This window comes from Xiphophorus couchianus, chromosome 1 (assembly GCF_001444195.1).
Source record: "Xiphophorus couchianus chromosome 1, X_couchianus-1.0, whole genome shotgun sequence".
Lineage (NCBI taxonomy): Eukaryota > Metazoa > Chordata > Actinopteri > Cyprinodontiformes > Poeciliidae > Xiphophorus > Xiphophorus couchianus.
Window position 1 is genome coordinate 17,787,307 of NC_040228.1, and position 27,024 is coordinate 17,814,330.

Here is a 27,024-nt window from a genome sequence, read left to right on the forward strand (position 1 = left end):
TGAATAAACATTTGAAGGGAACAACTGCAGGGAAGGAAAGGCGCATTTAACACACGTACAAGACATCAAGATGGCGAAAATAATATTTAAAAACATAAAATATCCAGACACACACGAGGGTTAAATAAAGCAAACTGTAGTGAGTTATTTTTTTTTAACGACGTTGTTCAATCTTTTATCACAACTGTAGTTTTATTTTGGAAAGCATCATCGGAAATCGTTCTGTTAACCTGCTAACGAGAATCATGTTTTGTTAGCCTTCCTAGCAAGCAGATTTCAACTGGTTAACCATATTTCCTCACGATTATGTGTGGTAAGGTGTTTCGCTCCTACTAATTGTAAGGTGTAGAAATTTAAAATAAGTGATTTTTTCAGCTAAGCGTAGGCGCTTCAATGGATTCGTGATGAGTTTACCTTTTCTGTTAGCTGGCTAGCGGCTGCTAGCTGGAATTAGCTGTAGTTGACGGAGACGGTAGGATGAACAGTTTTGACTTCCAGTTTGTATATTTTTAAGATGCATCACCTAAAACGTAAAGATGTGGGGTGTAGACATTGTCTGCCCTTGGTTGAATGTGCACAACGACAAATGAAACTATGTGAGCGTTTCCGTCGGGAATTTCGTTACCTTCTATTTGCGTTAAGGCCCATACTACTGCTGGGCCCCATCATCATCATTCAATCAAGCTGGACCTCGTTTAAAGTGCTCCATTTAAACCGTGTGATATTAACTGGCTGGGGGTAGAAACCACACTACACTTGACATCGATAAAAGACGCCTCTAAAATTGGGATATATCTGCTTTGATAGACTGAACATCACCGGTCAAATTGATGTGACCTACAGGTGTGTTTAGTGTGTGCTGCTTCCGTCATAATGTGATATTAAGTTTTTCTTCTTGCTTTCATGATTGAGAACGGACTGTGTACATTAAAAAAAACACATGTCTATTCGTTTTAAATGTACAAAATGTTTCACTGACTCTTAATTTCCCCATGTGGCCCCTCTTTGGGAATTGGGAACATTTAAAAAGAAACAACTTACTGTAGACAGAGTTCTATACGCTGTTTGAAACTTTATATGTGACAGACTTATCTAAGTTTAGAGGTAATTTAGTCAAATATTTCCAACCTTTGAGTGTCAACAATGCTCGTTTAAATGCACAATTATGTTTAAGTTCACATTCAGTGTAGATTTTGGCCCATAATTTAGTCCAATATTTGTGATTTTCACTCGTATCATCCATAGTCCAAAAAGTCAATATATTTTGGCATTAAACATGAAAATTCCTGACACCTGGAATATAACAGGTGGTTCTTATTGCTTCTCAGTCCTTTGCCACATCAGTACCACACACACTGGTATCACTATTACAATATATTTGCACCCATAACTGTCTGTGAGGTGGCAGAAGAGGGATTCAACACTTTTTTTGTTGCTAAAGAGAATAATGTGGAAATTAAAGTAGCAACACCCATCGATTTTACTACAGAAAAACTGGACAGCTTTAGTTACTAATCCAGGAGTGTTGTATTCTTTTTTTTAAGCATCGTGGCTCCTTTAATGCTGCCTGGCTACCTGGGCCAGGCAGCAGGTAGCAACCCAACCAATCGACCTGCTAATATCAACATGTTGTGCTTGCATTACTCTAAAAAGAGCAACACAGCAAACGGGTAATGTAGCCCCGTTTGCTGTGACTTAAATTTTAAGTCTTTGTTTTAAAATCGAAATAATGACGATCAAACTTTATGCATAAACTGTCTTTTTCAACATTTTACTTTTGCAACATCTGGGTTAATTTTTTTTTAGAGCTTAGAACAATAGATTATGTTATTTATTTTGTTTTGTATGAGTAAGTACCTTATTTGTAGTGAAATGCTGGTATTTTTACTCATCGTCATGTCCTGAGAATCTGTTGCCTGTTCATACCTCCTTTCATGTTATTACTGTGTGGACATTAAATGTAAAATACCTGATAATACTTGGTTTAGATAGACAGACTCCAGTGAATGGTGAAGAGGATGCTGCTTGATTAATAACAGCCCTTTCAATCAGCAATATTTCAGATATAGCTGAGTTCTGATCTGCAGAGGGTCTCAGAACAAATGGTTCTGGCGTGATTGTGCACCAGGAAACTGCTTCCCTTCAGAGGCTGTGTGTAAGGCAGAGCAGATCTGTTAACACATTGCATGTGGGTCATCTGAAACTTCATCAGCAAATCTCTTGAGGAACAGAAAATGAGCAGATCTACGGCTTCAGCCATCACACTTAAGTCTACCAGTACACATTTGTTTGATATCCAAAAAATTGGCAAAGAAAGATACATTTACTAAATAAGGTTTTTTTTAAAAATCAGGTGATAAAAAATACCCACTGGCTTCGGGCACAGAAATAAAAACTGGTCAATTGATTTCTTACTTTTAGATTTTTGGGTGATTGAAAGCAATTAAAGGAAATGTGCAAATTCTGTGAAACCTAACATAATAACCCAACCATGTCGAGGATTCCCTAGTAGGATATCAGACAAAAGATAAAAATTGTATCTTTTTAGATTGCTAATTACTTAAAGAAATATAGTCCAATAACAATAGAAATTCATCTTTCCTTTTGTATGCATTTAAGCACAAAAAGAAAACATTTCCTTCCATATTGTTATAAGCATCTAAGTCTATTTTGCTGCTCTGATGTGGCGGCCATGTTCTGACTTTAGAGGACGTTGAGTACAGCACATATTGAGTTCAGGTTTAGGATTAAACCAGTGTTAATGCTGTAAGCCGTGCGGGAAAAATGAGGGATGTATGTATAACCTTTTACAAGTATGTGCTAATTGTATTCCAACTACTTGAGAAATGTTGAGTACTCAGAACTGTGCAGAAGGTTTTGTTGAGCAGCTCGAAAGTGGAAAAAAGTGAGTGTGACGATTGTTGCATATTGATACTAATTGCAGTTAAGGCACAATTCCACTGGTGTTTTTTTTCCTTCTGTCATGAAAATGCTCATTCGTCAATTCTTTATTTTTGGTCAATAAAATCGACATCTGCTCCAAGGGTCTAGGGTCCAGAGTCCGTCCTTCTAGTCAAATATAATATCGGAATCTCTGGCCACTGAGAAATTGTAGCCTACCAAGTATGTCATTCATTCAGGCCCTTACTTTGTTATAAAGTCTTTGTTTTTAGCCCACCTCCCCTAAATTAGGTCGTTTGATGTATTTTTAGTTTTTGTGAAGCATTTTGTGGTTTTTACCTTTCCAAAGTGCAGTACAAGTGTTTTTATGTATTTTCTTTGCGATTGTGGTTTTGTAAATATCAGTATTGCTTTAACAATTGTTTATGTCAACAAGTCATTTCTGATTGCCATCAAAAAAAAAATGAGTTAAGTTAATTAAAAGCTGAGCAGTGAGCAAATATAGTTCCTCTGAGTGCTTGGCTTGTTTTTTTATTAGGAAGGAATAATATGTTTGACTTTGTATTGCTTAAATTTTGTGTACTACAACCTAGTTAGTTAGTTAGTTTTTTGACATTTCTGTTGTTTTTTTGGAAGATGTTCTAACCTGAGTCTTTATTACATGTCATGGCAGATTAAAACGGTTCAGACGCCACTCCTAGTACAGGCGGAGGATGGCTCACCAACAGACCCCGCCTGATGTGTCCCACAAGGCTGAGCCCCTGGAGTCTGATAACGATTCAGACAGAGACTCAGGTGTTGGGGACGATGCAGTCGAAGAAGCTGATAGTTGCCATAAATGCAACACAACTGAAGTAGACGAGGTTAAGAAGGCAGACGGGATGGAAGAGCACGGTGTGAAGGACGAGGACTCCACAGTATTTGTTGCCTTTCAAGGCAACATGAACGATGAGAACTTTGCTCAGAAACTTGACTCGGTTCTCAGCGGGATACCCAATGTGCTTAATATGGGTTAGTTTTGTTTTTTGTTACATAGTAAATGTATTAATCAGATAAAATGTTCCTCTGTTTATAATAGTTTATAATGGAAAAATGGCTTTATTTTCCCACAGTTTTTATTATGTTTCCTTCTAATTAGGTGGTTTTAACTTTCTTAAATTTTAAAGGCTTTGATAAGTGTGAAAATATAACATGTATGAGATTTTATATTAAAAGAATTTGCAGTTCGTTGCATAAGATATACAAGCCCTAAAAACTTTGACAAGTCACACAATTTGTTTCTGTGAGCTCTTGTGTGTTCTAGACATTTTTATCTTTCCATCTCCATCTTATCGTTCTGTAACACTCATGAGAAACAAAAACTACACTACGATTATATGAAATATATGTTCTTGAATCACTTTGTATTTATATCTAATTATCATCTTTTAGGCTCTGCTAAGCTGCAGCCACAGTGTGTAGAGCCTTGGAACAGCGTCCGGGTAACCTTCAACATTCCCCGAGATGCAGCAGAGCGTCTCAGACTGTTGGCCCAGAACAACCAGCAGCAGCTCAGAGACCTGGGTATTCTCTCTGTGCAAATAGAAGGTGATAGAAGCATAATTCATAAATTGATTTGTTTGGAAATTTAATGAACATGCAAATCCATATTTACTGCTTTTCTTTTATGTTTTAATGTTCAGGCGAGGGAGCAATCAATGTGGCTGTTGGACCAAACAGAGGACAAGAAGTAAGAGTGAATGGACCAATTGGTGCACCTGGTCAGATGAGAATGGATGGTGGCTTTCCAGGTCAGCCTGGCCCAGGTACGGGTTTACTTAATTTTTCTCAATCTATAGCAACAGATGATCCAGTGAATGAGAAACTATATTGCAGAAGACATCTGAGTCTGAACAAGTTATAAAAACAATGTGAATGGGTTTTTTTTTCTTTTGTTTTATTCAGCATTCATTTTTTCTTTTTAGCTATTGTTCTTGCTTACTTTAGAATATTGATTTTGATTGATTTGCTTACAATTCTTTGCAAAGTCTTCATACCCCTTGAACTTACTTACATTATGTCACATTACAGCCACAAACCTCAAGGTGCTTTATTTGGGTTTTATGTCATGAACTTGCACAAAGTAGCGTATGAAGTGGGGAGGGAAAATATGCATGTTTTCACAGTTGGTGGCATGTTTTTTTTTTCTCCAAGGCGGGGTAAGGATGCCCAATCCGTCGATGGTTCCACGTGGGCCTGGCATGGTGGGTCAGCCTATGTTGCCAGGCAGCAGCGGACAGATGCACGCTCGTGCACAGAGACCACCTTTGCAGACAGGTTTAGGTCTTTATTTCTGCTTCACCTAATGATTGATGTTGGAATTGCAAATACATTACAGCACTTGCATAACAAAATTCCTCTGTTGTCACAGATATGATGGATCCAATGATGATTTCAGTTCAGCAGCAGCAGCTTCAGCACCAACAGGGTGCTGCACATGCTTCAGCCCCCATGTCTGCTCAGGCTGCTCATCACATGCAGGCTCTGCAGGCAGGCAGACCAATCAACCCTGCCACACTGCAACAGCAGCAGGCCCAGCAACAAGCTCAGCAGCAGGCTCAGCTCTCCCAGCTCGGACCTCGACCTCCATTCAACCCCACGGGCCCGATGGGTGTGCCTCCTGGCTGGAATCAGTTGCCCTCTGGCGTACTACAGCCACCAGCAGCCCAAGGAGGCCCTGCCTGGAGAAAACTCCCCCCTCAAAACCAAATGGTTCAACGCCCACCGTCACTGGCTACAGTTCAAACCCCCAACCATCCCCCACCCCCGTATCCGTTTGGTAGCCAGCAGGCGGGGCAGTTATTTAATGCAATGGGACAGGGGCAGTTACAGCAGCAACAGCCTGCAGGAATGGGTCAGTTTGCTACGCCACAACCTAAAAGCCAACTGGCTGGTCCAGGTGGTGTCAGCGGACCACCCAGACCCCCGCTGCCCGTACCGTCAACGTCTGGACCACAGAGCAACATCACTGCCAAGTCACCTGGATCGTCCTCATCTCCATTTCAGCAAGGTTCTCCTGGGACGCCTCCTACGATGGCTCAGAGACCTACGACTCCTCAAGGGTTCCCCCAGGGTGTTGGCTCACCAGGCAGAGCGGCTCTCAGCCAGCAGGGCAACATGCAGCAAGGATTCATGGGAATGCCCCAACATGGGCAGCCGGGAGCCCAAGTCCACCCTGGTGAGTAATTGTTGGTAACGGGTTCTTTTTCTTTTTGGTTTCCATGCATGTTAAAGCATGATGCAATTTTGTCTTTATAGAACAATCACTATAAAGTTATGATTTCTAATGTAATGATGGTTTCTTGAATTACTACTGATTGCAGGCATGGCAAAACGTCCCATGGGCTTTCCAAACATGAACTTTGTTCAAGGTCAGGTGACTGGCGGCACTCCAGGAGCCCCTGTAGCAACTCAGCAGCTGCAGAACCAACAAATGTCTCACACAGGTAAAAACTAATAATATAAGAAAAATTCAAATGACACTGCAGAAGGACGACTGTATGATTGGGGGAAATTGATCATATTGGTCTAATGTAAACTATATTTCATTGTTCTTCACTCAATGTTCACAATTTCTTTAAGATTTGACATTTTTCTCAAATTTTATTTTAGATTTGTGTTTGAGAAGAAAATAATCAGAGAAGAACGGACACCGACATTTTTAAAAATATGCATTGCTACAACAGTGTACATAAATTCAAGCTATTTATTTGCACGCACTGCATAAAGAGACATAACCTCATTCACCATTATTACATCAGACCAAATTTTTTGTTTTAGGTTATTAGCATTACCCAAATTTCCTAAATATCAGAGTAATATTGGACATTTTTTGTCATTTATTTATAATTTATGGAATGTTACAAAATGATTTGCCAAATTAGACCAAATTTGCACAAAAGTTTAGATTGTCTAATTCAGTGGTTCCCAAAGATTTTCTGGGCCCCCCTATGGATTACCATAAAATCACCCCCCAAAAAAGAAAAAAAAAAAAAATCAACTGGGCACACACATCGTTCAACCAGACGGAAACCTATACACTTGTTGGTCATATTTTGTTTTCAAACTCCACTGAAGTTTATTTCACACTTAAGGTTGCAACAAAACACACTACGAACCATCTTTACAGCGAAACACTTTCGTGTAACAGTTTTTTGTTTTTATTCATCCAACCCCCCCCCATGGAGCGTGCCCCACACTTTGGGAACTACTGGTCTAGTTCGAGATGTAAAATATGAATATGTTTATTTCTACAATCTTTCATATATATTTTTTCTGTTTCAATTCAGGAGCCCAGCCAGCAGCATCTACTCCCAACTCGATGCAGGGACCACCCCACCCTCAACCCAATATAATGGCTGGTCAGAGTAGTATGCCGGGACCACCCCCTGGCACCACAGCTGGGGCTAGTATGGGCCAGCAGCAGCCTGGCCTCCAGACCCAAATGATGGGCCTCCAGCATCAGGCCCAGCCTGTGTCCTCCTCCCCCAGCCAGATGGTTCAAGGCCAGGGTGGAGGTCAGACTGTCCTTTCAAGGCCCATTGGTCAAGGGCAGAGAGGAGGGATGACCCCACCCAAGCAAATGATGCCACAGCAAGGCCAGGGGGTGATGCATGGGCAGGGTCAGATGGTTGGAGGCCAAGGGCATCAGGCCATGCTCCTGCAACAGCAGCAGCAACAACAACAAAACTCAATAATGGAGCAGATGGTTGCCAACCAGATGCAAGGAAACAAACAGGCATTTGGAGGGAAGATTCCACCTGGGGTTATGCCTGGCCAAATGATGCGTGGCCCTTCGCCCAATGTTCCTGGTAACATGCCTCAGTTCCAGGGCCAGGTTGGCCCACAACAGATGACTCCACAGCAGCAGCAGCAAATGGCTCAGATTCAGCAGCAGCAGTTACAGCAACAGCATCAGCTGCAACAGCTGCAGCAGCAGCAGCAGCAGCAGCAGCACCAACAGATGAACCAACAACAGCCTCAGCAGATCCCAATCGCTGGCAATCCTAATCAAACTATGGGAATGCATGGGCCACAGATGAGACTTCCTGCTGGCCATCATCTCATCCAACACCAGCAACAACAGTTGCAACAACAGTTTCAGCAACAAAAACAACAAGTTATGTTGCAGCAGCAGCAGCAACAACAGGCCGCTCAGCAGCATCCACATGTCATTGGAGATCCAAATAGTGGGACAGGGGAGTTAGGTGTGCAGCAGATGGTCCCTGATATGCAAGCTCAGCAGCAGCAAGGCATGATGGGAGGCCCCCAGCATATGCAGATGGGTAATGGTCACTTTCCAGGTCATGGCATGAACTTCAACCCACAGTTCGCTGGTCAAATGCCAGTTGGAGGACCATGTGGACAGCCCGGTGGCTTTCCTGTTAGCAAAGATGTTACACTGACCAGCCCACTGCTGGTCAACCTACTGCAGAGTGATATCTCAGCAAGCCAGTTTGGACCAGGGGGGAAGCAGGGAGCTGGTGGGGATAATCCAGCTAAACCCAAAAAGAAGAAACCACCCCGAAAGAAGAAGCCCAAAGAGAGTGATGGACAGCAGGAAGTCGAGGGACTTGGGTAATAACAATTATTTGTTACAGTTATGTTGAATGCTTAAACTGGTTATTTTGTCAGATGGCTCATTTTGTTTCTCCTCACAGTGGCCTTGATGGGACTGTTGGCATGGAAGATGCAGATTTGCCAAATCTAAGTGGGGAGCAGGGTTTGGGTTTGGAAAGCTCCGGGCAAAAACTCCCCGATTTTCCTAATAGGCCTTCAGGTACATTTTATGGAAAAAAAAAAAAACTTTAGCTATTCAGTACAAATTGTCAGTAATTAGTCAAACAATTATTACAGTTGCATACTCTTTTAATTTATAAAATTGTATTGTATTTGTTATTAAGTTACGACTATGACCCTCTTTGTTTTGAATAGGCTTTCAAAATCAGACTGGAGAACAGAGAGTTCTGCAACAGGTACCGATGCAATACATACAGCAACAACAACAGCAGCAGCAGCAACAACATCAACAACAACAGCAGCAGCAGCAGCATCAGCAGCAGCAGCAACATCATCAAATGCAGCAAATGCAACAGCAGCATATACAGCAACAGCAAATGCAGCAGCAAATGCAACATCAAATGCAACAGCAGCAAATGCAACAACAACAACAGCAGCAGCAACAACAACAATTGCAACAAATGCAGCAGCAACAGCAGATGATACAAATGCAGAATCTTCAGAATGCTCAAGCACAGCAAGGGATGCCAGGGTCACAAACACCAGGACAAAGTCAACCACAGATGCATCAGCTGCAGCAGCAGCAACAACAACAACAACAACAGCAGCAACAGCAATCACAACAGCAACAGCTGCAACAGCCCACCCTACAACAACAGGTACACGTATTGTGTGACTTAATGGTATTGTTTCTTGTCAACATCAGAAGCTGTATCTCGTTCCTAAAGTTTGTCTCTACATTCTAGCAGCAGCAGCAGATGATGATGATGATAAAGATGCAACAGGAATCCAAGAATCGCATGCCCATGCCCCCAGGAGGGCAGCTTCCTCCTAGAAGTTTAGGCAATCCAACAGACGTGCAGAGGCACCCTGTTTCGCAGCAGGGAAACATGCCTGTAATGATTAACCTTCAAGGGCATGGTGGTGTCCCACCCTCACCTGACAAAGCCAGGGGGATGCCCCTAATGGTGAACCCACAAGTAAGGCTTAATGTTAATGAATTTAATATAAACATTTATATCTGATAATCAAAAGATAACTTTTGATTAAAAGTGCAGAGGTAATCAGAATTTTTAAAAATACTTTCTAAAATCTTTTCCAGCTCTCAGGTGCTGCACGAAGAATGTCTCATCCAGATGTAGGACAAGGACCTCAAGGCAGTGGGTCTGAGGAGGTCTCCACTGGTCCCCACACAAAGCAAGACAGACCTGCTGGCTCAGAAATTGGAGTCCAACCTGGAAATGGGACACAGCAGATGGTTTCCAGCCAGACGTCCAACCCTCAAATGATGAAGCAAGGTCCTGGGCAAACAACAATGCCTCAACATACTGGGGCCAGTCCTCAGCAGCAGTTAACCACTCAGCCCCAGCAAGGAGGCCATATGCCTGGCCTTCATTTTCCCAGTGTCCCAACGTCCTCACAGAGCTCAAGACCCAAAACCCCAAACAGAGCAAGCCCTAGGCCGTACCACCATCCCCTCACTCCAACTAATCGACCACCAAGCACTGAGCCCTCAGAAATTAACCTTTCGCCTGAGAGACTAAACGCATCCATTGCAGGCTTGTTTCCTCCCAAAATTAACATTCCTCTTCCTCCAAGACAGCCAAACCTTAACAGGGGATTTGACCAACAAGGTTTGAACCCAACAACTCTGAAAGCCATAGGCCAGGCTCCCCCTAGCCTTACTCTGCCAGGCAACAACAATAACGGCAATTTAGGAGGAAATAACTCTAACAATCAACAGTCTGCTGGAGCCGGTGTAGGGGTTTTAGGTGCCAAGCAAGATAAACAGTCTGGGGGTCAGAATAAAAGGGCAAGTCCTAGCAACAGTCGTAGGTCGAGTCCGGCTTCCAGTCGAAAGTCTGCCACTCCAAGTCCAGGAAGGCAGAAGGCGACAAAAAATACCATGAATTGCCCTCCTCACCAGCAGCAGATGGTTAACCCTCAAGGACAAACCATGATGCTAAGTCCTTCCTCTGTACCACAGAGTCCAGTATCAATGCCTTCACAAGCTGGCGGAGCCATAGAGACACAGCAGAGCCAGAGCTCCCTCCATGGTATTCATGGTAACCCTGTTGATGGATTTAGGGAAAATCAGGGAATAATGCCACCAGAGCAGCGACCAATTGCTCAACCTCCAGCCCAGACACAGCAATTTAGAGATTTGTCATCGCCAAGAATAAGCCCTCGTATGCCAGCACATCAGGTTCTCAAACCTGATGTTGAGACGCAGGCCAACACAGTTGACAGACCCCCAACACATCTAGCTACTGGACAGGACTCAGAGGTCTCACCTGCTCTTAAAGCAGCTCCAACATCCCTTAACCAGTTACTGGATAACGCAAATATTCCAAACATGTCACTTCGGCCCTCGCAAACAGGAAATGACAACAAGTCTGCTTTGGATCCAGATAGACCTGTATCCAGCAGTTCTCAGAACACAGATAAGTCAACATCTGTCGTTACTACAGCCGCTGCTCCTGCTACTGCCGCAAATGAAACTCCAGCTATACCTAGATCTGCTCTAATTCCTACCAGTGGTTCTGCCTTGCCACCTACTTCAATTCCAAGCTCGCACCCATCCACTGCTGCAAACTCTAGTAGTACCCTTAGTCTTAAACACAACCCATTACCTAGCTTTGTAAATTCAAATGTAAATCCAGCAGCTACTCTTACCAGCTCGGTCTGCACTAACACTAATGCCAATCCAGGTCTAAGCACCAGTATGCCTGCTTCCGGTCAGAACACTTTTGCCTCCTCTGTTAGTGCCAGTTCTGCAGTAAACGCTGCCAGTTCAGCTGTCAAACCAAGCCCCAGTCCAAAACCTGTGACTAGTGTTCAATCAGTCATACAGATCCCCGCGTCATCTAGTAACATTTCCCCCAACCAGATAACAGTGTTTGTTACATCAAACCCCATTACATCTGCACCTACTTCACAGGTGCCAACATCAATGGTGTCCACCATGGTGGCCGTCCCTAACAAGAATATAAGACCTCAAGACATCCGGCATCAGAGCTCTGGCCCTCGACCTGCACAATTTATTACCACTACACCTGTATTTATTAACCCAATTTTCCAGGTCCCAGCTTCCTCTGTGGCACCTAATTCAGGAGTCGTATCACAGTCTGTTACCATGGTGGGGTCTTTACAGGTCTCAGCTGCAAACATCCATCTTTCTCATGCCCCTAGCTCCTCTCAAACAACAGGGGCTACCATGACAAGCGCTCAGTCTAACAGGAGTGGTCTTGGACAGGTCCACATAACCACTAGTATGTCGCCATCAGGGCCAGTTAGTACTCTTGTAGCTCCTCAGCAGTTTAACCAAGGAAGCATCAAACCAGAAACTCCAAGTGAGGCGAGTTCCTCTCAGAAATCTGCTGTCCCGGTGCATCAGCCTTCTCCCCACCCAGGCCCGTCTGTATCAGCTTCCTTTCAGCCACCTCTGGCTTCTCCACCTCCTTGCTCCAGCCCCATGGCTGTTCGAAAGAGTCCTGTGCCTCCATCCCCTGCTTCCCAAATGAAACCAATGCCCACATCAGTCACTGTATCCGTTTCTGGCAAAGGCGACTCCCAACAAACTACTGTAGAAAGGCCTCTGCAGAGTCATACAGGGGGTGCCCCACAGCAGGTCTTTCTACATCCTGCTAATCAGACTGAAACACAAGCTCCTCATACTACTGTTGTTGGTTCAAATAATAATCCACCTGTGATTTCTAAAGAAATCCCCAGTCAAGTTACAGTTCCTACTCAGATTGTTGGACAGGCTCCTGCACCAGTCTCAGTCCCAAATCAGCCACCACCTGTAAATTCTCAAGCTCCCGTTGCGACTGTAGTTGGCTCCGGGGTTTCTTCCAGTGCTTTGCTTTCTGCAGTCCCTCCCATACAATCTTCTGTAACATCTGTTCTCCCGATTGTTGCTGCAAGCGGACCCGGTGAGGCTTCCCGCATCACCTCCTCACCTACTGGTATTCCCAGTGCAGTTCCAGCAAGCCAGACAGATGTCCCAGCTGCAGAGCCTTCTGTGCCGCCGCCAGCAGAAGCAGCAGCAGCTGAATCCACCCAGGCCACCCCAGGTACATTCATAGCAAGCCATGAAAAATATTCCTCTTGTTATTATACGTATTGTCACTCCTGTGTTAACTGATTTTTGCATTTTGGCCCTAAATTGGGAATTTTAGGGCTATTGTCTGCGTATGCATACAAATTTATTGCCACCCATAGCAAAGATTTATAAAAAGAAAGCATATTGCAGCACCATTATCTGCCAATATTAATAAATTCTAATAATTATCAGTTAATTTGAGTACATGTGTAACATTCATCAAGATTACTAGTAGAGTTTACCTGATGTCATGTTATTGTAAATGGGTCATAACAGACCTGGTGCATTTGGAAAAAGAACTGGCCCATAGCATCACAAGACCTCCATCACACTTAGTAGTGAGAAATAGGACATTTCCACATCTTCATCCTTTGTTTCAAACCTGACCAGAAGGCTTATTGTTTGTGTGCCCTCCAAGCTACTAATTGACATAAAGATGGATAACTGCAGAATTTTTTTTAAAATCACATAACAGTAAATAATTGGGGGATGAATAAAAATTGTCACAGATTACTTAAGATTTAATTATGTTTCTAGAAAAGCTGATTAACTTATACAGTTTGAAAAATGATTCCGCTACTTTTATTTTAAAGAAATTGATGAGGAACAATTGTGCTCTGGGTTGTTATTGGGGGTTTTTGCACATTTTTTATATCTTCAGTATGTCTAATTAAAAATTAGATTCTATGCAAATTTATTTGAGAACTATTTAAACATTTTATCAGGGTGCCAACAAATTTATCTGCTACTATGCACATGATGTTGCTTTACTTTCACACACACACAGCTGCTTCTTGTAGCTTTTTAAACGGTTTGCATCTAGATGTTTTCCACCACTGTAGATGTTTCTCCTTATGTTTCAGCACCGCTGCAGCCAGAAGCCTCACAGGAGCCTGCCTCAACTGAGAAGACGGGTAATTTATCTTTTTTTTTTTTTTTTTTTTCCAGAAGAAAAAAACAAGCATTAACATTTTTGGAAACTTTAGAGTCCTAATAGATCATTTGCTCCTGTGTTTCTCAGGTGAAGACATCTCAACAGGTTCAGAGCAGGGGTAAGGCTCCAAAATTATCGTTGCTGTCCTCTCTGCTTGTTTTGGGTGGCGGGGCTTCTAAGCTGTCCTCTTTTTTAACATTAATTTCACGGAGAGCAAAACCAATCTTGGGATATTCTTGGGGATTTCTGTCTCCATTGAAACAATTTGGAGGTTTGTTTGGTTGGCCATGGGGGTACGTGATGAGCAAAGGCCTTCGGACTTGGTATGTATGATTAGCATGAGATTATATGATATTTAAAGCATGTCAAATCAAAGGCAGATCATTACCACATGGCTGTATCTCCACATTGGGATTGTCATGATATGGTGAGGTGGTAAAACTGTTTGTTCAGCACAGTTGATAGTTTACCGCTGTTTTTCCACTTCTATCACAGATGGGCAAAGAAAAGAAAGACGCCCATCAACATAGTCCCAAGGTATGTATTTTGACATGGTTGTGCTGCAAAGGCAGAAGCAGTGATCATGTCGACGTAGTCGTGGATGCTGTTGGGATGAAGATGGACAGTATCTGTGGTAGATGAGGAAAAACAGCAGAGTCCTCTTTGGTATTACAATGTTGAGTAAAGCAGAAATGGTTGCTCGTTAGTAACAGATCCACGTCCTGTTTTTCTCTCCTTGTTTGTTGTTTGTCTTTGTGGTTCTCCCAGAGCTGCTGTGGAGAAGCCCAAGGGGCCAAGCAGACGGAGCTCCCGAGCTGAGAAGGAGGCAGAGGAGGAGCCGGCGGTAGACAGCGGCGTCCGGAAGAGGTCAGCCAGGCCTGGAACCAGTGCTGCAGTCAAAGGTACAATAAACACCGAAGTGATGTTTCAAAGTCAGTACCTTTCACATAAGTGTGACGTAAGACATTATAAAGTTTTCTCTAACCGATGTATTTGGTTTTACAGAAACCGCAGCAAGTCCCACCCAAGCCAAACGAAGGAAGTCTAAATAGGCACAACGGTGGTCGTTTACCTGTGAACTGTACTGTAAATGTTTTTTTTTCTGCTGTGAATCAGTTGACCTTAGTTTCTCTGGCTCAGTTTAAAACTTAAACTAGAGGAAGATACTATGTACAGATTGTTTTCTGAAAAAAAATAAAGCTATTGTTTTGTTGACGCTTATGTGTGATTGTAGCTAGAATGTGTGTATACAGTTTGTGTGAATGTGCTATTTTTTTCTATAAAATGCTGGATTAATCATGAAGATTGATAATGAAACTCACCATTTACTGTATGATTAAGTTGTAAAATCAAATTAAATTTTCTACTGCTTTTGTTCTGTGAAATGACATGCTGGTTCTTTTGGTCAATTATGTTGAATTTGATTTCAGATTTTTTATGTTACCAGTATTGATTGTGCTTACATCTGTGTCCTGTCCGCCCATTTAACGGTTTAATGGCTGTCTGAGATAGGGTCGCTAAGGTAACGAGTTCAAGAAGGCAACTAAGAGGGGTCTCTCCCCAGTGACATTCTTCAGCTCATTCCAAGATGCTCTTAGGCCAGAAGGAGTCCCTTTGGTAAGTTCTGCGTTTGCCTGTATTATTTGCATAGAAAACCTGGCGATGTGAAAAGGAAGCAATTCTACTCCAACCTTTCCAAGAATATTGGAGCTGCTTACCCACTTTAAGGCTTTGACAGGCCACACTACGGACATTATTTCCTTATCCTTATACACAAGATCACATTCTTACGTTTGGTGTCTGTGTCATAACCATAGGTTGTGCATAGACCTGTAAATTATAAGGTATGCAATTGGCTTCAAGCCCTTTTCCTTCCATCAATAGTTTTGCTAAAATTGCTGAAATACTAGAAACAGAAAAAAAACCCAAATGGAGGGGGGAAAAAAAATCTTGGAAAAATATCTCAATCTGAAAACAAAATCTGTATCTGAAAAAAACTGAATAAATGTATTTGAATATATATATATATATATACACACACAAAGAAAATAAAAAAAATTAAAATAGTATTTTTTAATGGACTTACAAATTATTTTATCCGTTTTAACCTTTGCTTTTTCTCTTGTTTTGATCAATATAACTTCCATTAGTTTGACTCTTAATTTGTGAATGTAAAAATCCATTGCGGGGTTCCAGCTTTGGACGCCACGGGAGTAGGTGAGGGCAAACCTGATGAAGAGTTTGGGGGAATTTCCATAATGCCAAGACTGACCCCGACGTGTTTATAACTTCTATGATTGGTGTAGAGTAGTAATAAATGCCAGCCTTCATAGATGTTTATACAAGGAGAGAGTTCTCTGATAGAGTGAGCATGCGCAGTTGACAAACATTGGGACTCCATTCCAGGCTGTCAGTGAGGGTTCCCTGAACCTCGCATCCTGGACTGTCGTCCTCTCAGTGATAACTTTATCTGCTCTCCAAACAAAAACAACTTGACCATGAGTGGGGATCATGGACGCGGAGACTCTCAGGTAGCTCTCGCTTCATAGTCGAGGTTTTTTCTCGGTAGTTTTAAATCAAGATTTCCGACCACAACTGACATAATATGAGTAATAACCGTCACGTTATGAAATAAATGTTGATTAACTCTGAAAACTGAAGCAACTATTCGCAGAGGGAGCCCTCCAGGTGTCCAGGTTGTTTGTGCCCTTTTTGTTTTGTATTTTGATACAGGAACGTATTTCTAGGCTGCAGTTGTAACTTGAACAGCCAACCTACCGGCGTTTTTAAAATTGAAATAATAAAAATATTTTCCTCACAATTTTCAGGTCAACTCTGGATCTAAAGGAAGTGGTAGGTCCTTTTCTGACGATTCTCTTTATTCATCCTAACTAGTTTCTAACCGTAGCCGCTGGTACCTGTCTACTGTTAGTTTTTAAAGGACAGAAATGGCGTCCCAGAGACTAAGTCCCTTCTCCTCCACTCTCTTGCGGCTATTGTTCAAAAAGAGGGTCTAAAATGAGCATTTACCACCCCCGGATTTCAAAAGTAAAAGAATATTCTGAAAGAGGCTGATCTCTGGTCAATTTTGCATGCCTTAGTGTGATGATATATGGATGCAATTGTGATGAATTTTGGAGCCGAAAGTGATGGAATTGGGGTTGAGGACTTAGTCTCTGCGCCATTTTCTTTTCTGTGTGTAGCATCCAGGGCGCCGCTGAGCGAGCCAGCTGTCCGCCGTGATATGGAGGCGAGAGCGGGGCGCTTATCGCATCTCAGCACCGCCTGCTCTCTGCCTCCATCCCTGTCAGAGAGCCGTTTAACTGCACCGCCAACAGAAAATAGATATAGGTTCAGAAACTTTGATCCAAACTAGAGGAATTTGCACACATTTACTCAAAGCATATGCTATTTTAATCTAATTATAAACCCCTTATGTGACACTTTAAAAGTTGAAAGTTTCTTATCTCTCTGTTAGGTTACATTTGTACTGATCTTAGAGAAAAAAGTGGGAACATATTTAACTCCCATATCAGTAATAGTTTATTTGGTGGGGGGGGTTTTTTCAAATTCATCAAAAAGTACTTGTTGGTGCTCAAGTGGTATTTATTAGTGGTGCTTTTTCTAAGTGGCTAAAAGTATTTATATCTTTGAGACGTCACATTTGGTCACATTATGAATACAGACCTATTTTTTTATTTGCAATTGTACAAACTTTACAACAATGTAAAGTGGAAACTGAAATGATCATTTATATTTGACAAATTATGTGACATCTGAAGCAATGGTTGCATTTATTTAGGATTATTAGAATAAAAGAGACTGAATACAAATGCAGACCACACTCTTCATATTTCAAAAAAAGACATTTTAAATGACATGGATAATTTTTCCCTCAGACATCACAGCTTTAGCTCTGATTTGTGTTGGCCTACAAATTAATCCGCCCATTAAATTTCTTTCTTTGTTGGTCTTGTAGTTTGCTTTACACATCCGTATCAGACGTGGCAATAAATATCCAGGCTCTATGTGAATTATGGCGCCCTGGGAAGCGTTTATACTTTCCAAGATTATCCTTAAAGTTTTGTTTTTTTTCACCAAACTAAGTTAAAGTTGTCATTTTATGAGTGACTACAGTTGGATCTTTTCATTGTGTCGCAGACTCTCACAAACATAAAGACAAGCACAAAGAAAAGGAGCACAAACACAAAGATCACAAGAAAGACAAGGAAAGAGAGAAAATAAAGCACAGCAACAGGTACACATTTTTTTTCTCTCTTAAGTTAAGAACAGAACATGAATCTATTTTCCATTTGTCTCAAGATTGATTTCTATATAGCTTGCTTTAGAATGTTATGTAAGGAATATGCTCACAAATATTACTGGGATTACTATTAAGAAAACTCTGAAATATTAAATCAGTAAAGTTGATGTAAGCCAGCCACAGTAATGACATCTGCAGAACATGTGTTGTGGTTTGTTCTTGGTGAAATAGTGGTGTCCTGAGGTATAACAGCAAAGATGATGTGTTACAGAAGTTTATGTCACTGACATGCTCTGTCTGACCTCTTGGATTGGAACTTTGTGACCTCTGTGGTTTTCAGCGAACATAAGGAGTACTCTGAGAGAAAACACAAAGACAAAGAGAAGCCGAGGCACAGTGACGGTAGCACAAACAGACACAGAGAAAAACACAAAGACAAGGACAAAGAGAAGAGGAAAGAGGATAAGGTTTGTTGATTCCTTCTTAGTGTCTGTCACTGTGAGCTGGATGACTTTTGTGCTTACTGGGTGCTTATGATCTAAGCATTTTACAGGTCTGGACAAGTATGGTAAAACAAAATAGAGCAGGGCTGCATTCAACCATCTGCTTGTTATTCTAGCCATTATTTATTGAACCATCCGTGTTTTCTTCCCTGCTTTTCTACTTTAGGAATTGGCTTGAAAAGTGTTTTCAGACTATTGTTTTAGTTTTGCATAATGATTTTATTTTGTTCTTAAAACAATTGCTTACTTAATTATTTCAGCTTAATTTGAAAATAATTTATTAATTTAAAAGAGAAATTAGGTTTTCAGCTATCACTGGTGAACATCCCCAAATCTTAGAGGTAGCATCTCAACATCGAGTCTGCCGGCACAATATTTCACTGCAGAATGTCGTGGATTACACTGTCTCTGCCCCATCTCATATCATCTGGGGAGGAGTATCGTTTGGAGTCAAGGATATGACCCTTCAGCCACGTCTTAGTGAAACATGTAATGTTTCATACCCGATGCCCTGGTTGGGTCCTCAGCAGCTCATCCATCTTATTTGCAAGAGATTATGTTGCCCTTTTAAGACTTAGGACAAAGAATGTTTAAACTTCCTCTTTCTCTCCCTCCACTTTCTCCTACTCCATAATATGCCTTTATCTCATCAAAAGATGCCGTTTTTTTAAACCCTTCTGTCACTGTTATACTTATGGCCAAAATACCAGAGTAAAAGAGGGCTTTATTTACTATTTAGCTACTTCAACAAGCTGCAACAGTGTGCAGCCCTATTCTAGAATTCCTTGTATTTTCCAGACATTAGAAAACGCAACAGCTGGACATAATTTAGTCAATCTGACTAAATTATGACCAGCTGACCAGCTGTTTATTAACTTTGACTAAAGGAGTTTTTATTTTTTATTACAGAGTTTATCATCCCATCCTGACAAACCTAAAAAGGAGAAGGAAAATGGATATGTGAGGTTCGCAGTATTGCTTTATTATTATATATATATAATATATGAATGATCAAGTACAATTAGACAGCAGCTTAGCCTGCTATTGCATCACTAAATGTATGTGTTTGTTTGGTTTACTTAAATGATATTTAATGTGCGATTCAGAGAGAGAAGTCCCACTGCCATTAAAAGCGAGCCGGAAGATGACAATGGCTTCTATCCGTCTCCCAAACACAACAAGGCCCCCAAACGTGAGAAGGATGATGATGAGGAGGAGTATGTATCATTCAAATATATTGAAATTTCTGCAATTAGCTGCAATTAAAAATGTATTTTAAGCTATTTTGTAATTGAACCTTTATTAAAGCAGGAGTTGTTTACAGGTTTGAATACAAGCCTAAGAAAGTCAAGGTAGAGCACGATAAGAAGGCCAAGAAGAGGAAACATGAGTATGAAGATGACGAAGAGGAGGAGGTATACCAGTTTAACGAGCCTTGTTGAGTTGTGTTGACGAAACCTCATATTAAATCATGTACATTGCGTCTTTTAGGATACTAAGCACAAAAAGAAGACGAAAGACAAGAAAGCAACAGAGGGAAAGAAAGGCAAAAAAGAGGAAGAGGAGAAATGGAAATGGTAAGATAAAGTTCAGCTCAAATTGTTCTTTTCCTCAGGAAATGACAATCAAAGTACCGATAGGCTACTGGGTGGCTGATCTTTTTCTTCCCTGATTGTGTTTTTAGGTGGGAGGAGGAGAGGTATACTGACGGCTCTAAATGGCGCTTTCTTGAACACAAGGGCCCAGTCTTCGCTCCACCTTATGAGCCTTTGCCCAACAAAGTCAAATTCTACTATGATGGTGAGTATCACCTTGAAAATCAGGCTCCAAGTCACAGAGATTTAATTGTTCAAGATTGCAATGTTTTTTTAGGTAAGCAAATGAAGCTTAGTGCTCCCGCTGAGGAAGTGGCCACCTTCTTTGCCAAGATGTTAGATCATGAGTACACCACTAAAGACATCTTTAGGAAGAACTTCTATAAAGACTGGAGGAAGGTGGGGAGAATCCCCATGAAATATGTATGAGTTCAGAAAAAGAAGCAGAGAATATTTCATTGATTTTCCTTGTGTTTTAGGAAATGACATCAGAAGAGAAGTCAATAATCACAGATCTGAACAAGTGTGAATTCAGAGAAATGAGTGAGTACTTCAAAGCCCAATCAGAGGCTCGCAAACAGATGTCCAAGGAGGAGAAACAGGTTGGTGCTCATTTATGTGGATGCTATCAGTGTTTAGAATACGGTGGAACGAGTTAATGTGTTTTCAAAACTGTTTTTCAGAAAATCAAAGAGGAAAATGAGCGGATCCTTCAGGAGTATGGTTTCTGCATCATGGACAATCACAAGGAAAGGATTGGAAACTTTCGCATCGAGCCGCCGGGTTTGTTCCGAGGACGAGGCGACCATCCAAAGATGGGAATGCTGAAACGACGCATTAGACCCGAAGACATCATCATCAACTGTAGCAAGTACGGATTCAATTGACTTTTTACATATATATACAAATAACAATGCAAATTCAGTGATTAATGCATATCCTGAGGAGATGGCCCTCCTCCTGCCAGTATGTTATGACTCTTGTGTCCTGGTTCAACAACAGTTTCTTCGATCCTAATGTTGCTGAAACCAGAGAGCTCTACCTGGGGAGCCAAAGAAAAGGAAGAGGCACTTACATGTGTCAAAAAAGACATTAAAAGACAGGCGTTGTTAGCCCGTTGAAGCTATCTTTTTTTTTCATTAATATTTAGACATTATCTTTATTTAGAGATCTATTTTGCTTTTCTTTTTTAACCACATATTTACATTATCTTAACATTTTAAAAGGAGTCCACCAAGGCTCACTTTTAGGCTCAGGTAAGGTTTCTACTTTTAATAACATTTAAAAGATTGTCTTCAATAAAAGTGCACTTTTATGAAAATAGGACCATCTTTTGCTTTATTAACTCCGCTCCGTTTCAGGCTAAAACCAAACCACCTAATTGCTGCTGCAGCCATCATTGTAGACCTTAACATTGGTTCTTATTTTCATTTATGAATCCTCAGAGGAGACCTTCCTGGGACAGCATTATCCTATGAATGATTGGGTTTTTGGCTGAGTGCACATCAATGTTTTAGTACAAAATAAATTTAAAAAATTAGTGGACTTTTTCTAATTGTTTAAAATGAAGACAGAGTCATCTCTTCTGTGTTTGATTTTCGTCTAGATTTTGTTTGTATGGCCATCATATTTTATTTATTTTTAAGCCTAGGAGGTCAGTGAAAATAGCACCTAGTTCTGCAGTATACCACAAGGTGGCCCCGTCAAACCAACCTGAATCCAGTTAGGTTAACTCACATCATGGGAATCTTGCAGGGTCAGATGAGATTGAGTCAGTTTGCAGGAGTTCCTCCTTAGAATTATAACTCACATTTGTTTATCATCCTCAACTCTGTGTTCACACTCTTCTTTCTTTACCTTTCTCTCCTTCTTACCATCTTGTTGTGGCAGCTTCTTATAGACTTTTGTTAAATTTATAGTCGTGAAACCTTGCCGTGGTGTTTCTTTTTATAATTAATTTGCAGCAATGAGTTACCATCAAAAAGACGGGGAAATGAATATTATTCAGTGGCAAGAATATTATTATTCAAGTGGCAACAGTATGAGAGCACACACTCAGATACACCACTGGCAGTGTGTCAAAGGTATTCTTCCTGTAAAAGAAAGCCAACAGTTGCATAACCCAGAGAGGATGTGTTGATCCTCACATGCTGGTTATAATCTCTACACTACAATATCTTACAGACAGTGTTTATCATGAAAAATACCTCAGTCTTTCTGTATCGGGTGAGACTTTGCTGTTACTGATGGGATGTAAAATAGTAGTTTTGGTGGAATTAGTCCACCATACACCAACATTTATATTAAACCAGCTGTTTGTTCCCACAGGGACTCCAAGCAACCCAAACCTCCACCAGGGACAAAGTGGAAGGAGGTTCGCCATGACAACAAGGTGACCTGGTTAGTATCCTGGACAGAGAACATCCAGGGCTCCATCAAGTACATCATGTTGAACCCGAGCTCCAGAATCAAGGTGTCTGTTCTTTCTCAAACCTTCCATGCATTTATTAGCCTTTTTTTAAAAACATTTTTACCTCTGTTAAAGAAAGTATTTGTGTGTGTGTGTTTGTGCAGGGGGAGAAGGACTGGCAGAAGTATGAGACTGCCAGGCGTTTAAAAAAGTGCGTGGATCGGATTCGTACTCAGTACAGAGACGACTGGAAGTCAAAAGAGATGAGGATCCGGCAGAGGGCCGTTGCACTGTATTTTATTGACAAGGTGAGTAAACCTCCGTAATTGCTGTCTTAAATTAAGTGGAAACAATAAACTCAGACATTGCGTTTCCCCCTGTGTAGCTGGCTCTGAGGGCAGGGAATGAGAAGGAGGAAGGTGAGACGGCAGACACGGTCGGCTGCTGCTCGCTGAGGGTGGAGCACATCAAGTTGTATCCCAAGTTGGACGAGCAGGAGTATGTGGTGGAGTTCGACTTTTTGGGAAAAGACTCCATCCGCTACTACAATAAGATCCCAGTGGAGAAGCGGGTGAGCTGCAAAATGACAACAAACAACAACACCATAGAATCACAGTAGAGCAAAACAGACCCTCACATGCTGCTGCTGTGCTGTATAGTGGTCTAATGTTCAGATGTCATTTTCCCCTTTTCATTAGAAATGTTATGGTGCAACAGTGAATGCAATTAAAGAATGAGGGTTACAACTTGTACAGTTTTTCTCATCCACATCGATCCTCTGTTTATGTCTCTTCAGGTCTTTAAAAACCTTCAGTTGTTTCTGGAGAACAAGCAGCCAGAGGACGACCTCTTTGACAGATTGAATGTAAGAAAAGCGCCAAAATCTGCCTTCAGGATGTGATCGGGCTACATTTAGGTCTGCGGTACTTTTCCTCACCTACACGCTATCCGTCTTTTTTCTGCATTTCCTATAGACTTCCATCCTCAACAAGCACTTACAGGAGCTGATGGATGGACTGACAGCCAAAGTTTTCCGTACCTACAATGCCTCAATCACCCTGCAGCAGCAGCTCAAAGAACTTACCTGCCGTGAGCAGCTTTACTTCTATTCACTAAACCATCTGTGTTTCTTTGAAACGTTCTCCTTTATCCGTTTCTGTTGTTGTTGGGTTCACAGCTGAAGACAGTATCCCAGCTAAGATCCTGTCATACAACCGAGCTAACAGAGCTGTAGCCATTCTGTGTAACCACCAGAGAGCTCCGCCCAAAACATTTGAGAAGTCCATGCAGAATCTTCAGACCAAGGTAACCATGCCTTAGTAAAAGTTTTTTTTAGAAAGCAAAAAAAAAAAAAAAACCTAACAAAAAGAGATGCATCATCTACACTAATTTCCTCATCCACCGTGTGTTTGTGATGCAGATTGACGAGAAACAAAAGCAGCTGTCTGCAGCCAGGAAGCAGCTGAAGGCCGCCAAGGCCGATCACAAGGCCTCACATGATGAAAAGAGTAGAAAGTAAGGACGCCTGAGCGCTATTAGTTGTCAGCAAAGTGTTTAATCAATCGCTTCCCTAACACTCTCTGTCCATTTTGGGGTAGAAAGGAAATACGTTTTTAACCTCCACCGCTGAATGTGCACATGATGTGTGTTTTTATTTCTTCATCAAAATCTCTGACTTATTTTAACGTCCTTGTTTCTGTATTCTCTCACTCTCAGGACTGTAGAGGTGAAGCGTAAAGCCGTGCAGAGGATAGAGGAGCAGCTCATGAAACTCCAGGTACAAGCCACGGACAGAGAGGAGAACAAGCAGATTGCTCTGGGCACCTCCAAGCTCAACTACCTGGATCCACGCATCTCTGTTGCCTGGTATTTACGCACTCTTTCTTCCGACGCTGGGAATTCTATGGTCGAAAAGCTGGAACGTTAGGGTAGAAAACCGACTGATGCACAGGCCAGCCATTTGTTTGTGTGTGGCTGGCCATGTGGGCCTCACATCTACTTCGGTGACAAAAAGGCAGGAAATGGCCTTGCATTGTAGGAAAAGAAGCAGCAGAGGTAAAAAAGCTAGTGGCTGCAGAATGAAAATAAGAGGAAGAAAAAGCGTGTGAGTGCCAGGAACAATGGGGTTTGTTTCTGAAAGCTAGGGAGCGTCCCCAAACAGCTCTCCTTCCTCCATGTGGGAAGTCCATGAGGAACTGTCTGTGGCAGAATGCCTCAGAGAAAGGGGTGAACAGTGGCCCGCCCTCCCTAAACGATGCTCCACAGCTATTTATGGAGAAACTTGTCCTCAGGCACAATGGATGAAGGAATGTTCCCTGCTTTAGTGTAAGGGATGGGGGGTCCCAGTAACGGGGTGGTGCCTGGAAACCTGGTTTACAGTGTAGGACCTGTGACAATAAGGGGGAAAAGGTTAGCTGGTTCAACAGTCTGTGTTTCTACAGGATCCTGCCTGTTCACTTCATCCTGCTAAATTACTGTATTGAGGATTTGTGGAATTTGATAATAGTTTTAATAATAATAAAATTAAAATACATAAGTTACGCAAGTAATATTTTATTATGAAGTTCTTTTCTGATAGGCCAATACAAAGTGGAAATGATACATGGTGAGTTGGTTTTGATAGAGTTCTGTTGTGTTGTTGATACCCAGCTCTGTTTTCATGGTGTTCTTTTGTGTTTTGTTTTAGTTCTGGTTATTCGCTTTGTATCAGTTAAGTCCTCTTGGATTAATTCATACATATTTACCATAATTCAATTTCCCTCACAGGTGCCATTTATGCAGTTGATTAGACTCACCCGGTCCTGTTTCCACTAATCACTCCGCCCCCCACATTTATCAGCTTGCCAGTTTCTCTCACTTCTAATTCCAATTGCCTGCCTGTCACCTTTTTTATTCTCATATATTTATTTTTAGTACCTGTACATGTTCTACTCTTTTCAATACGTCAACTTCAATATGATACTGCCATCTTTCTGCACATGGGTCCAACTCAGTTTTTGGCAACCTCTTTTCTTTTTTTTTTACAATTGAAAAACTTTAAACCGTGGAAGACACCATCTAAAGGCCTTGAGAGGCCTTTAAACTTTAAAGGCAACCATTATTTCCTAAGAAATAAGAATACATCTGAAGCTCTTGAATATGATTTGCAGAAATGTTGTTTATCCCATTCCGTCGTCGGCACCATTAACATGATAATGTTATTTCCTCCTCATCAAAACTGACCGAAAAGTTTGAAAGTTCTTAGAGAGAGATCATATCTTTTATTCAGCTAAAAGAACTCCAGAAATTTCCACAAATTGTTACAAAACCAGCAGCCGCGTGGAAATACAATAACTTTTGTCCAGTCTTGCTTCAGTGAAGAAGAGTTAGAATTAGAAGCACAAACTACTGCTCATATTTTTGTCCCTAATTGGTTCGTCTTCCCTTCTCTCCAGGTGCAAGAAGTGGAGCATTCCAATTGAGAAGATCTACAACAAGACCCAGAGGGAAAAGTTTGCCTGGGCGATCGACATGGCCGAAAAGGATTATGAATTTTAACTGCACTTAGTATTTTTATTTGAACATTTCTACTCAAGCCTTTGATTGTACAGATGGTTTGTCGCCGATGTGAAACGATTCCACTGTGCGATGGCTGTGGGACGAAGCCAGGACGGCACCCAAGCTGTGATCACAGACAGGTTTAATAATCATGCTGTAAATATCGACCGGTTGTGTACAGGCGAAAATCAACTCTTGAAAGATTTCACCATGTTGCCCCATACGTCATCTCTCCTTAGAAACATTATGATATTGTGTATGTAGCTGCAGCTCTTTGACCGTATTCCCGCAACCATGATCACGTTAAGTATTAAGTTGTGTCCGATTAAATGTTCTGAGATGCTAAGCCATCTGATCTATGGAATAATAATTCTGATAGAATAATAAATTATTATGTTTTTTCACTAACATAAGAGATTATGATGGTTTTGACGAATGTTTAGGTGGTGTTTAAATTAAGCTGGACAAAGCAGCGACGGCGAGGAACTAAACTCTAGCACTATGCTAACACACATTAGCACACAGAATGTCAAGTTTTATCCATGCTGTTTATTTCAGGGATGTACATATTGTCATTGTTTTGTTTTGTTTTGAAGCGTGTGCTGTATGCATCCTCAACAAAAAGCCCTTATTGCAAATCTTTAGTGTGTGTGTTTTTCCTCAGTCTTACAGTGAGCAAGGCCTAACGGTGATTTCGGTTACTTAAAATGCCTGAAGCATTATGTTTTTGTGTGCCAGAGCTCAAAGAGACTGTTCCCTCTGACAGAAGGGTCTGGATTTTTGCCAAAAATGATCACATCATTTATCCTTGTAGGTGTGCTGTTTTTGTAATGCCATAATAGAGCAGGACATGTCTTTGAGAAATCTTCTAATGTGAATGAACAGCTTTTGTCATGAATATTTCTTGTTATTTGATCACTTATCACACAATCCCACGCTGATTTGAAAGCTTGTTGTTTAGAGCTTTGTAGTTTTCAGAATAAAACATCAACCTTGT

The 27,024-nt window shown here is 41.4% G+C and overlaps 2 protein-coding genes across 6 annotated transcripts; both read left to right on the plus strand.

Moving 5' to 3' along the window:
- The first annotated feature begins 170 nt into the window (after window positions 1–170).
- On the plus strand, window positions 171–15,106 carry ncoa6 (nuclear receptor coactivator 6). Of its 5 annotated transcripts, none has more exons than XM_028014144.1 (17): window positions 171–313; window positions 3,575–3,912; window positions 4,333–4,488; window positions 4,584–4,706; window positions 5,095–5,223; window positions 5,312–6,118; window positions 6,264–6,386; window positions 7,230–8,517; window positions 8,601–8,719; window positions 8,875–9,338; window positions 9,426–9,659; window positions 9,782–12,755; window positions 13,648–13,698; window positions 13,806–13,836; window positions 14,214–14,255; window positions 14,487–14,620; window positions 14,724–15,106. In XM_028014144.1, the coding sequence occupies exons 2-17, from the start codon at window positions 3,615–3,617 to the stop codon at window positions 14,768–14,770; spliced, it is 7,020 nt and encodes a 2,339-aa protein (XP_027869945.1). In that variant the 5' UTR covers window positions 171–313; window positions 3,575–3,614; the 3' UTR covers window positions 14,771–15,106. The 5 variants fall into 5 exon arrangements, with proteins under 5 accessions (XP_027869945.1, XP_027869953.1, XP_027869971.1 ...); XM_028014152.1 differs by having other exon boundaries at window positions 9,429–9,659; XM_028014170.1 differs by having other exon boundaries at window positions 9,432–9,659.
- Window positions 15,107–16,090: 984 nt separating this feature from the next.
- Window positions 16,091–27,024, plus strand: top1b (DNA topoisomerase Ib). The gene is made up of 21 exons (XM_028024164.1): window positions 16,091–16,249; window positions 16,547–16,571; window positions 17,880–17,976; window positions 18,323–18,449; window positions 19,395–19,450; window positions 19,592–19,702; window positions 19,810–19,900; window positions 19,977–20,062; window positions 20,170–20,285; window positions 20,358–20,479; window positions 20,560–20,682; window positions 20,764–20,951; window positions 22,409–22,553; window positions 22,655–22,798; window positions 22,876–23,061; window positions 23,287–23,355; window positions 23,465–23,579; window positions 23,668–23,795; window positions 23,911–24,005; window positions 24,207–24,356; window positions 25,925–27,024. Exons 1-21 carry the CDS (start codon window positions 16,217–16,219, stop codon window positions 26,025–26,027), a joined length of 2,310 nt encoding a protein of 769 aa, XP_027879965.1. The 5' UTR covers window positions 16,091–16,216; the 3' UTR covers window positions 26,028–27,024.

Coding starts and splice junctions, on each gene's coding strand:
- top1b (XM_028024164.1), top strand. CDS start 16,217: ATGAGTGGGGATCATGGACGCGGAGACTCTCAG. Junction 20,683..20,763: donor TGTCCAAGGAGGAGAAACAG/GTTGGTGCTCAT, acceptor ACTGTTTTTCAG/AAAATCAAAGAGGAAAATGA. Junction 22,554..22,654: donor ACCCGAGCTCCAGAATCAAG/GTGTCTGTTCTT, acceptor GTGTTTGTGCAG/GGGGAGAAGGACTGGCAGAA.
- ncoa6 (XM_028014144.1), top strand. CDS start 3,615: ATGGCTCACCAACAGACCCCGCCTGATGTGTCCCACAAGGCTGAGCCC. Junction 4,489..4,583: donor TCTCTCTGTGCAAATAGAAG/GTGATAGAAGCA, acceptor TTTAATGTTCAG/GCGAGGGAGCAATCAATGTG. Junction 8,518..8,600: donor CAGGAAGTCGAGGGACTTGG/GTAATAACAATT, acceptor TTCTCCTCACAG/TGGCCTTGATGGGACTGTTG.